This window comes from Nicotiana tabacum, chromosome 16, assembly GCF_000715075.1.
Source record: "Nicotiana tabacum cultivar K326 chromosome 16, ASM71507v2, whole genome shotgun sequence".
NCBI lineage: Eukaryota > Viridiplantae > Streptophyta > Magnoliopsida > Solanales > Solanaceae > Nicotiana > Nicotiana tabacum.
In genome coordinates this window covers 132,232,568-132,245,316 of record NC_134095.1, presented here as the reverse complement: position 1 = coordinate 132,245,316, position 12,749 = coordinate 132,232,568, and the positions used below count along the sequence as shown (strand labels likewise).

Genomic DNA, 12,749 nt, shown 5'->3' with positions numbered 1-12,749 from the left:
GTAGTTCCCTCTGTATCTGGAGTCCCTGCATCACCTACTCTGGTGTGCGGGCAGTGGGAGTCTAAGTACTTTACCCGATCTGAGAAGTGGTTGTTGCGGCCAAAAGAGAGACCTCTTGAGCAAGACTGGTGCACACTGTCAGAATCTGAGCTAAGGCCTCCTGAAGGCCTGGAATCACAATGGGCACAGCTGGTGCCTGAGTTGTCCCGACTGGATTATCCACAATTAGAACCTACTCCTAAACTGGGGCAACTGGTGGATCTACATGTGCTGCCCTAGCTGTTGTACGAGCTGCACCTCTGCCCCTACCGCGACCTCAGCCTCTCGCGGCCCTAACTGGTGGTACTGGTGGTTGTCCATCCTGTCCGATAGTACGTGTCCTCACCATCTGTGAGATAATAGAATAACAGAAGTTTAGTTACCGGAATCAACAAATCCGCACAACAAAAATATAAGAATGTGAAGTTTCCTAAGGGGTCACGTAGCCTCTCGAAGATAAGTACAGACGTCTCCGTACTGATCTACAAGACTCTACTAAACTCGCTTATGACTCGTAGGGACCGATATAACCTAGGCTCTGATACAAACTTGTCATGACCACAAAAACAACCGTCGCGATGGTGCCCAACATGGTACTAGGCAAGCCAATATTTCCAAGATATTCCCAACATTTAACGAAAAATGAATCAAAGTAGTTTAAATAAAAACTATTCTCATAAACGGGGTAAAAACATAAAACAAACAACAACAACAAAAAAAAAATCAAGGTGTCATTGAGTACATGAGCATCTAAAGTCACAAGTATGAAGTACATTGTATAAGATAGTCTGAAACAAGATACAATAAAAGGAAAGATAGAGAAGGAGAAACAAGGATTGCGAATGCCAGACAACTACCTCGAAGTCTCCAAAGGTCCACTGTGCAAGTATCTACACCCACCATGTCCGAAAATACCTGGATCTACACACGAAATACAAGGTGTAGCGTAAGTACAACCAACTTCGTAAGTAACAAAACTAAAGAAAGAACTAAAGGTAGTGACGAGCTACACAATTATAGTTCAATTTCAGTAATCTCAGCAAAGAAAGTAGGCATGATTTCAAATCCGACAATTTAAGTCAAATCAATTTTTACAAGTCATGTTCAAGTAAAACCGGATATAATTTATCTCAAAAGTTTCAAAATAGTTATATATGGCAACCAAGTGCAATAACAGTGAAAAATCAAATGCAGTCTCTCAAAGCAACAATCACTCAGTCCTTTCATTCACTTCAACCTCACAATCACTTATTCCTCACAACCATTTATTCCTCCTAGTTAGTCAGCACTCGCACTCAATAGGTACCTGCGCTCACTGGGGTTGTGTAGAGACTCCGGACGGGCTACTTCGCCTAAGCGCTATATCAAGCAAATAATGGCATAAATCAATAAAACGTGTTACGGCATGCAACCCGATTTCATAAATATCCTCACAATCAGGCCCTCGGCCTTACTCAATCATCAACCTCTCTGGTTTTTCGGGCTCTCAGTAATCATGAAAATCAGCCCAAATAGCAATAATATGATGTATCAACATGGAATAATAGAGACTGGGATATGATATGTGAGTAAAACTGAAACTGAGTACAAATAGCAATTAGCAGGTAATTCAAAATGTAACACGGCCTCTGTGGGTCCCCACAGTACCAACACATAGCATAAACATGATTTCTAACATGATTTATATCCAAATTTCTATGATACATGGAGAGCATATAGCTAACAACAAGTTATTCAACTTTACAGTTCCGTGGAACAAACCAAGTCACAATTCCTACGTTGCACGCCCACATGCCCATCACCTAGCATATGCGTCACTTCCAAACCAATCACATAACACAAAATCCGGGGTTTCATACCCTCAGAACCAGATTTAGAACTGTTACTTACCTCAATCCGAGCAAAACTCTACTCCAAATGCCCCAAATCTAGCCACAAGCAGTACAATACAATACATACAGACTAAAGGAATCAATTTTACAAGAATTACGAAGTTATAATTCAAAAATCCGAAATCGTCTCCAAGCCGAGCCCCGGGCCCACATCTCGAAATCCAACAAAAATCACACAACCCGAAAGCTCATTCAACCACGAGTCTAATCATACCAAATTTATCAAAAATCGACACCAATTCGCCACTCAAATCACCAAAATTAACTCTCCAAATCCCTAGCCTCAAACCCCCAAATTATACCTTAAAAACACACCAACTAGGTGGTAAAATCAATGGGGAAACATAATTATTGAAAAAATTTAACTACAAATGACTTACCTCAAGAATCCCTTTTAAAAATCACCCAGTTCCGAGTTTGCAAAGTCAAGAAATGATAAAACCCTCGGAACCCAATATTTATATTATGCCGAGGCTTTTCGCACCTGCGGCCAATTGTCCGCACCTGCGCATCCGCTTCTGCGGTTAAACATCCGCTTCTGCAGAAATCACTTATCCTGCCAGCCTCCACTCATGCGGCCCTTACACCCCATTTGCGCAATCGCAAGTGCGGAATTCACCATCGCAACTGCGAACTTTCTGCTCCGACGCCCCGAGCGTCGTATTTGCGACAACACAGGTGTGGAACACGACCTCGCACCTGCGACCTCTTCTCACCTCCTTCTTTCCCACTTTTGCGGGCTTGCACCTGTGGTGCCCACTCCGCAGGTGTGATTGCACCAACAGTTGAAATTCTTCAGCAATTCCTCAACTTCAAAACCTTGTTCCGAAAATCATCCGAAATCAACCCGAGGCCCCTGGGACCTCAATCAGACATACCAACAAGTCTTAAAACATCATACGAACTTAGTCGAACCCTCAAACAACATCAAAAATACGAATCGCACATAGATTCAAGCCTAATGAACTTTGATACTTTCAATTTCTACAAACGACGTCGAAACATATCAAATCACGTCCGCTTGACCCCAAATTTTCCATAAAAGTCACAAATGACACCACTGACTTACTCCATTTTCCGGAATCCCAATCTGACCTCGATATCAAAAAGTCCACTCCCGGTTAAACTTCCCAAAAATTTAACTTTCGCCATTTCAAGCCTAGTTCCATTACAGACCTCCAAATCACAATCCGGACAAGCTCCTTAGTCCAAAACCACCCATCAGAGCTAACTGAACCATCAAAACTCCATTCCAAAGTCGTTTACACGTAAGTTAACATCCGGTCAACCATTCCAACTTAAATTTTCCAACCTTGAGACTAAATGTCTCAATTCATTCTGAAATCTCTCCAGACCCGAACCAATTAACCTGGTAAGTCATATAACAGCTATAAAACATATAAGTAGCAGAAAATAGGGGAACATGTCTACAATTCTCAACGACCGGTCGGGTCGTTACAATGAGAAGCAAAGATCCTTAATTTATTAATGTGCAGAACTTGTCTTCCAAGAAAATGATGAGGCATATTTATAAGGAGATTTAATCATTTTAAGAGTCTTTTCCCCTTCCTTTAAAAAAGTAAAGTCCAAATAAATTAGAAATTCAGGGCAAAATCCTAATACTAGTAACCTAAAAAAAAGAAGCAATTAACGTTCTATAGCAACTTATATTGCACTAGTAGTGTAAAAAGTTAATTATAATTTCAGCTGAAATAAGTTAGTTAATCCTATAGATACTGATACTCAGAAGTCTTAACGATGGATACTGTTCCTGCAGGAAGGGTGCCAATTAAAGCTGATGATGAAATTGGAAGACTTGATTGTGGACACTATCATCACATTGAATGCATAAAGCAATGGCTTCTGCAGAAGAATGCTATATTATGCATTAAGAGGAGTCGGCCAAATATTATAAATGTTAGAATATGTACTTAATTACATTTTTATAACGTGTCAACCACTTACTAATTATTTTGAGTCATATAAACTTGGAGGTCTAAATCCATTTTAGAAATTTTATTATTTTACTAAACACAAAAGAAGAAGCTAATGGAAAAATACGGAGGAGCGAAGAAAAGAGGTGGAAGAGATATTTCCGAGCTTGCAAACAGAAGCAAAATAGTGCGACTAAACACCTTCATAATACTTTCTTGATTTATTTCTGGATTATTCAAGATTCAAACCATAATTATTACTACAAAAGTTGTTAGGTTCGACATTATTCAAATATGAAATTACAACGTGAGGAATGCAACACTCTAAAATGCATATATTACAGTTAAAATAGCACGGGCTAGTCAGTTTTCGGACTGATCATTCAAAAATAGCTAGCATTTGCTAAGTCATTGAAAAATAGCCATTTTTTTACTGCAACAGAGACCGGTCCAGCATAATATACTGGAGTTCGGTACACCTGTGTATAAACTTCCAGCATATTATGCTGGAACTCCAACACGCGGAAAGTTCCAGCATAATATACTGGACATTCGAGCACCTGTGTATGAACTTCCAGCATATTATACTCGACCGGTATACTTTGCTGGAGCTCCAGTATATTATGCTGGAGTTCTAGTATATTTATGCTGGAACTCTACTATATTATGTTGGAGTTCCAGTATATTTATGCTGGAACTCCAGTATAATATGCTGGAGTATTTTCCGGATTTTGAGCAGTGTTTTCAGTTAAATTTATCTTTACATGAAAAATGACTAAATTTCGATTACTTTTGAAAGCGTGACTATTTTTGAATGACAATTTGTAAATCTAATTATTTTTGAATTTCTCCCTGTATTACAAGACTCCAAGTAGTTGGGCCCACTTTATTAAAAAGAAAAAGGTAAATAAAAAGGCAACATATTATCTTACAGCTCGGAAAGACCACCATATTAAGAGATGCTAACTTTTATGTTTCCAAAAATGTGTTCTTAATTTTGTTAAGCCTCTTGACTACATCTTTCATGGATATCCTTGATTCTGGCTTTTCCTTTGTGCAATCTAAACCCAACTCTATTATGGAGGCTATGCATATTTCACTTTCGCAAGTGATTTGTTCTTCCTCATGAAAAAGATTGGCATCCACAACTTCCATCACAGTTCTTGGAAATGTTTGTTTTATCCACCGCCTCAAACAAAGATTTTCATTGAATATCTCTTCATCAGCTGGTCTTCTTTTTGTCAAAACCTCCATCAACATGATGCCGTAGCTGTAAACATCACCACTAGTGGTTACTATTCCCTCCGAGCCATATTCTTATAAGAATGAAAATGAAAAAAAATTACTCATCCGATACATAACAATAATTATTTATAAATAAAGAGTTGGCTTTTTAATTATTTGGAAAGTCTTAATTATGATCAGATAAAATCAAAGAGAACGGTAACTTAGTATACGTACCTGGTGCAATGTAACCAAGAGTGCCTAATGTCTTAGTATGTGCCATGGACTTGCTTACAGCTAAAATTTTGGATATGCCAAAATCACTAACGTATGCCACCATTTCTTCATCCAAAAGAATATTGGCTGGCTTTAGGTCGCAATGGACTATAGGGGTGTGGTGACCGTGATGTAGGTATTCAATTGCCACAGCCACATCAAGCATTATGATGACTCTTTGAACAAGGTTCAAGTGGAAATCTTCTTTGTACAAGCAATTATCAAGACTTCCATTGGGCATAAATGGCAAAACAAAGGCTCTTATGCAGTCACTACAACAAGTAGTAATCACCGGGACAAGATTTCTATGCCTAACATTTCTGATCACTTCACATTCGGTATCAAACCTCTTGCATACTTCCTCATTTTGCAAATCCAGAACCTTTATTGCTACTACAGTTCCACTAGATAACGTGCCTTTATACACTGAGCCAGATCCTCCCACACCAATTAAATTTGATCCATCAAAATTATTTGTTGCACGTTGAATCTCCCAATAAGAAACCAATTGATATGTTCTAATCTCCGGTACCTTTTCTACATCTTTGGACTTTTCTTTCTTCTGTCGTTTCATTATGCAAATTGAAACCAACAAGAATATCACAAAGGATGAAGTAACCACTGGAACAATAATTTTCAGCACAAGTTTCTTGGACTTTGGATGATGTCTAGGTTTGGTGATAGCGCAAGCAGGAACTTTCAACACGTGCATTCCGCATAGACCTTTATTCCCTATGAAAGATTGGGCAGTGGAATTTGCAAAGATACCACCATTGGGTATTTCACCTTCTAAATCATTAAATGAAACATTGATGCTTCTTAGGTATGAGAGTTTTTCCAATGACTTAGGAATAGTACCTGACAAGGCATTTCGGGACAAATCCAAGTGTTCCAAGCTTATCAAATTTGCAAAGGATAATGGAATTGGCCCCGAAAATGAATTGTTGGATATGTTAAGAGACTTCAGGTTTTGGAGTTCACCAAATTGGCTTGGTATCATACCCGAAAAGCTGTTACCAGAAAGATCTAGTTCGACTATGGCCTTCAATTTTCCAATATCCGGTGAAACTTGTCCCTCTATTGAATTTCTTGATACGCCTAGATAGAGAAGACCACTCATCTTCCAAATGCTCGGCGGAAATATTGATGAAAATTTGTTAGAATCCAAATAAAGCGTTTGTAACATGCTAAGATTTCCCATACATGTTGGAACCAAACCAGAGAGCTCATTATCTTGCAGATATAATTGAACCAAATTAGATAAATTACATGCTACCTCTGAAATACGCCCATGTAATTTATTGTTATTTAGATATAGCCCTTGGAGTTGTTTAAGCTTACCAACTTCAGGAGGAATACTTCCCGTCAAGTTGTTCCCTTGAAAGTTTAAGGTTGTTAGAGCGGTCATATTGCCTATACCTTTGGGGATGAAGCCACTGATGCGTGCATCTTCTATACCAAGGATTTCAACCGTAGATGAAAGATTCCCAATAGAATTGGGCAGAACACCATTCAATGGATTGAAACTCACTTCTAGCGTTCGTAGCATCCTACAATCCACCAAAGAATTTAAGAATCGTAGCTCTTGTTCACTTTGTTCATTCGTAAATTGATTATTACTTAGCAATAGTTCTTGCAGCTCACGAAGATTTCCCAAATTAGTAGGAATAGTGCCTGTGAAAAAGTTATCAGTTAGCTCTAAGTGAAGTATGTTGGAAGCATTTGTGATGTGCGGAGGAATTTCCCCTTCGAGTTTATTGCCTCCCAAGACAAGTTCTTTGAGGTTGGGAAGATGAAGACCAGTAGTCGATGGAATTCTCCCCGAAAGTTTGTTGGAAGTGAAAGCAACGAACTCCAAAGACGATATATTAAAAATATCCTTTGGAATTTGACCATTAAGATTATTCAGATCAAAATCTAACTCCCTCAAATTTGACAGCTTCCCCATTTCTGAAGGTATTGGCCCCTCTATGTGACTGTTTACACAAGAAAGATATTGCATAGTGGAAATATTGCCCAATGAAGCAGGAATAGTCCCACTTATTGGATTATCACCAATATATATCTCCTCGAGCTTCGCTAAACAACCAATATTTTTGGGTATTTCTCCAATTATTTTATTGAAAGATATGGACAAAACTTGGAGCTCTCTGAGTTGGCAAATGTTGGAAGGAATATGACCAGAGATTTGATTGTGAGATACACTTAAAAACTTCAGATTCGACAAAATATTCCCTTCACCGAGCAAGAGGGGACCAGAAAGACTATTGTTTCGTAGATGTATGGCAAGTAGCGATGAGATGTTAAACATTGTTGCGGGAATGAAACCTGTTAATTGGTTATCAGTCAAGGAAAGCTCTGTAAGTTGGCTTAAATTACCAATCTCTTTTGGAATGTTGCCGTTGATTCCATTCCCTGACAAACTGAAGTTCAACAACCTTGTGGCATTTCCAATAGTAGGAGGGATTATACCTGTGAGGCTATTGTTGGTGAGATCCAAGACCCTGAGTTCAGGTACATACCATGGCCCTTTCCACATTTCACCACTGAGTTTATTGAAAGCCAATGAAATTACTTCAACTCTGTGGTGTTGCAATAGACTTGTTGGAATACTTCCTTGGAGCTGATTGTTTTGAATATCAATCAGTCTCAAGCGAGGCAACTGGCCAATGCCATAAGGGATGCTGCCGTGAAAGTTGTTGTTCGCAAGATTGAGCTCTCTGAGAAAGGACAAATTGGCCAAAGATGGAGAGATTTTGCCTTGAAGATGCAAATTAGGAAGAGTCAAGGCCACAACTCTTTGCCTTTTGGTACTGCAAGTGACACCAAACCAAGAGCAAAAAGAAGTATTCCTTGTCCAGTACTTGGCCAGAAAATGACTTGGACTTGTAACAAGATTTTGGAAAGCTAGTAGAGCTTCATGGTCTGTCTCATTTGAAGTAGCAGCTGATATTGAAATGGAGTAATATTGAAATATAAAGAAAAGAATCAATAAGAAAATGTGCTTCTCCATATGCACTTGGAAACAAGACCGATTAGAAAGGATATGGTATCTTGATTTGCTTGGTTGCCAAAGTTACTCCATTATATAGCACCAAGAATGAAAACAATAAGAAGAAGAAAGCAAGAAAGAAATGGAAAAGGATAGTGAATCACTTGGAATTCTACAAAACGAGAAAGTTGACTAACATTTGACTTGACTCCACTTGGATAATTTCCACATTATGAGGACGAAAATGTGTCGCAAAAAGCAAATGAAGAATCTGTCCACTTGACTCCACTTGGATTATTTCCACAAAACAGAAGAAAAGTTTCCATCTCGTACTAGAAGGAAAGAAAATCTTTTTAAGGTGGAAAATCATCCCGGCTCAAAAGTGTAAAAATCACAATTCACAGCTCAAAAGTGTAAAAACCACAACTCACACCCCTATCGTCGATTGTTGCTAATCGGTTCAAGCTAATTGTAGCTTGAGTAATGTTCACTTCAAATTACAACCTCACATTTGCTTCTCTAATAAGGTGAAAAAGCTTACGATTGAATGCCTAATACATTCATTACGCTGGGCACAAAGACTCAATATGAATCAATCTAAGAACAAACTTCCAGCCTGGTCCAAATTACGTTCAACAGCTTCAGACTACTCTTGATGACTTGGACTGCTCTCTTGGTTTGACTATTTTGGACGCACACAAACTGCGCCGCTTCGATAATTCGAGTCAAACTAAAAAAAATCGATTAGTGATTAGGTTTGGTATTGAAAAAATAAACTGTGACAACCCGACCGGTCGTCTCATGAGTTACCGCTCTGTTTCTCCAATTTCTACTTCTTTATGCTTCGTTATCCGTGTTTTGTGGTATCAGGTTGGTCGGATCGAATACGGAATGATTTTGGTAAAGTTTGAGACACTTAGTCTCTTTTAAGGAAGTTTGAGTGGAAAAGTCAACCGGATGTTGACTTATGTGTTAGAGGGCTTGGATGTGAGTTCCGATGGTTCAGTTAGCTTCGGGAGGTGATTTGTGACTTAGGAGCGTGATCAGAATGAATTTTGGAGGTTCGTAGTAGATTTAGGCTTGAATTGGCGAAGTTGAGATTTTGGCGATTTCCGTTTGATAGGCAAGATTTTGATATATGGGTCGGAATGGAATTCCGAGAGTTGCAGTAGCTTTGTGTGTCATTTGGGATGTGTGTGTAAAATTTCAGGTCATTCGGTCATGGTTTGGTTAGGTTTTTGATCAAAAGCGTATTTCGGAAGATTTTAGAAAGTTTGGCTTGAATCCGATGTGTTTTGGGTGATTTGATGTTGTTTGAGGTGTTTTGGTTATTGGAACAAGTTTGAATAAGGTTTTAAAATATGTTAGTTCCTTTGGTTGAGGTCCCAAGGGCCTCGGGTGAATTACGGGTGGTCAACCGGATCATTTTGAAGTTTGAAAATTTACAGATTTTGAGTTCGAGCAGTTGCAGACATTTTGGTCTTCGCGTTCGCGAAGAGTTTGCTGAGGGAAGTGGAAGTAAGCCTTCGTGTTCGCGAGGCAGGTGACACGGCCCCGAAGGGTTGCGAGGTTGTGCATCGCGTTCGCATAGAAGGAATTGAAAGGTCAAGCTTCAGTGGAAATTAACCCATCGCGTTCGCGATGGAAGGATCGCGTTCGCGAAGGTTCGTCTGGGAAAGGCATCGCTTTTGGAGATTTTTGAAGGAGATTGAAGAGGGATTCAAGGGGAATCATTGGGAGGTAAGATTTTCGGACTTAGACTCGATTATAATGAGAATTCTGCCTAGAAAATCATGAAAACTTAAGCTAAAAATGGAAGAACTAGGGCTTGAAATTTTGGACTTATGATTGGAGATTTGGAGGACCATTTGCGGTCGGATTTGAGAACTTTTTATATGTATGAACTCGTGGGGAGATAAAGAATCTATTGATGTAAAAATTTCTAAATTCCGAGACGTGGTCCCGGGGGTCGGTTTTTGGTAATTTCGGGATTTGTGCCCTGTATAGATTGTTTTCGCTTGGGCTTTGTTTCCTTAGCATATTTTAACGTCCTCGTTTTGATTTTGGATAGATTCGACGCGCGTGGAGGCCGATTCGAGGGGCAAAGGCATCGCGAGCTAGAGATTTAGCCGGTTCAAGGTGAGTAATAATTGTAAATGATTCTCTGAGGATTTGAAACCCCCGATTTGCATATCATAGTGCTATATTGAGGTGAGACACACGTTTGATGACGAGTGTAGGGTCGTGTACTATTGGGATTGTGACTTAGTCCATCCCGGTTGATGATTTTACTGCGTATTTGACTGAATCTTATTCGCTATCATCATGATTTGGGCTTAATGCCATATTTGGGCTTCATGCCAACTATTTGAACCCTTCGGGGATTTTTATTACAAATTCCTCACTGTTTTGATTCATTACTTGAACTTAGTCATGTTATTTTCCACCTTTTTTACTACTCAGCCATGTTTACTCAGTTTTATGACTTAAATGATATTTTAAATGATGTTTGGGCTGAGAAATATTGTTTTACTATTGCCCGAGGGGCTTTTGAGTATTTTTGACTGAGTAAGGCCGAGGGCCTAGTTGTTAGGAAACACTGATACTGATTTGAGGCCGATGGCCTGAGATATATACGCCACGAGGTGGCTTGATTGATATGAGGTCGAGGGCCTAGTTTTGATGCCACGAGATGGCTTGTTATTGCGCTTGGGCCGTAAGGGGCCCCTCCAGGAGTCTGCACACCCCAGTGAGAGCGGGTACTCATTGTGATGTGAGATTGAGCCCGAGGGACTGGTATTATTCTGAGATGTTGCCCGAGGGGCGGAATTGTTGATATTGTGCACGAAGGGCGAACTTTTATTTGTTTACTCTACATTAATTACCTGCCAATTACTTGTTTAATTATCGAAAGGAGGATTTTTACTTGATTTTTCATTGGTTTACTATTTTAAATGATCTTACTGCTTCATTATAGAATGCCTTGTGCCCTACGTGTTTTCTTACTTTCATTCATTATTTACATTTGTTACTCACTGAGTTAGAGTACTCACTTTACTCCCTACACCCCGTGTGCAGATTCAGGCATAGCTGGTCCCGCTCCCGAGTGCTGATTCATTCCAGCTTCAGGCGGATCTTCGAGGAGTCTTTAGGTAGCTGTTGGCGTTCGCAACCTGGAGCTCTTTCCTTTCTATTTCCTTTATGTTCTTAGTTCAGTATTTAAAACTCTATAGTTACATTTGAGGATTCCATATTGTTAGATGCTCGTGACTTGTGACTCCCCGGTTAGGGCTGTGTCGTGTGTATTTCCGCATTTTATCGACATTTTCCGCTATTTAGTACATTTAAATCATAGTTAGACTATTTTTATGTTGATTAACTATTTTAAAAAGTGAATTGGATTTAACTGGCTGGACTTGTCTTCACGAGAGGCGCCATCACGACCGGGTTTGGGGTAAGGGTCGTGACAAGTTGGTATCAGAGCCTAGGTTACATAGGTCTCACAAGTCATGAGCAGGTTTAGTAGAGTCTCGCAGATCGGTATGGAGACGTCTGTATTTATCCTCGATAGGTTGCAGAACTTTTAGGAAAAACTTCATATTTTTGAAATTCTTGTCGTGCGAATTTGTTGATCTGAGTACTAAACTTCTGTTATTCTATTCTCTCAGAGATGGTAAGGACACGCGCTACCGGACAGGGTGGACGACCACCTGTGCCACCAGCTGAGACCGCCAGAGGCCAAGGATGCAGTCGTGGTCGTGGCAGAGGCATAGCAGCGAGGGCAGCACCTGTAGATCCATCAGCTACCCCAGTTCAGGACCAGGTCCCAGCTTTGGATGCTCCAGCAGCACCAGTTCAGGCACCAGCTGTGCCCATCGTGATTTCGGGTCTTCAGGAGGCCTTGGTGCAGATCTTATCAGTTTGCACTGGCCTGGCTAAGGCAGTTTCAGCCACTACAGCCACAGCTACTTCACAGGCCGGGGAAGGCAATCAAACTCCCGCCGCTCGCACACCTGGGCAGGTAGTGCAGGGACTTTAGACGCCGGGGGTGCATCCAGCCCAGTCGGTTGCAGCTGCTCAGGACTATGTGGTTCCTGTTATGCCAGAGGATGATCAACATAGATTGGAAAGGTTTGGTAAATTATAGCCTCCGACCTTCAGTGGCGCAGAGGGCGAGGATGCCCAGGGCTTTTTTGCACAAGTGTCAGAGGATGCTTAGTACTGCAGGTATTCTGGAGACCAGCAGGGTCGCTTTTACTACTTATCAGTTTTTAGGAGCTGCTTTCACTTGGCGGAAGGATTTTGAGAGGCGTTGGTGCAGCACCCCTTACCTGGAAGCAATTCTCCGTTCTCTTTCTGGAGAAGTATGTGCCGCAGTCTCGTAGAGAGGAG

At 40.3% G+C, this 12,749-nt stretch overlaps 1 protein-coding gene across 2 annotated transcripts; it reads right to left on the bottom strand.

Moving 5' to 3' along the window:
• Positions 1–4,624: 4,624 nt before the first annotated feature.
• On the bottom strand, positions 4,625–8,452 carry LOC107779138 (uncharacterized). Of its 2 annotated transcripts, none has more exons than XM_075233362.1 (2): positions 5,327–8,452; positions 4,625–5,135 (listed from the first exon to the last, which is right to left on the bottom strand). In XM_075233362.1, the coding sequence occupies exons 1-2, from the start codon at positions 8,376–8,378 to the stop codon at positions 5,119–5,121; spliced, it is 3,069 nt and encodes a 1,022-aa protein (XP_075089463.1). In that variant the 5' UTR covers positions 8,379–8,452; the 3' UTR covers positions 4,625–5,118. The 2 variants fall into 2 exon arrangements, with proteins under 2 accessions (XP_075089463.1, XP_016454974.2); XM_016599488.2 differs by having other exon boundaries at positions 4,625–5,181; positions 5,327–8,447.
• Positions 8,453–12,749: the final 4,297 nt, after the last annotated feature.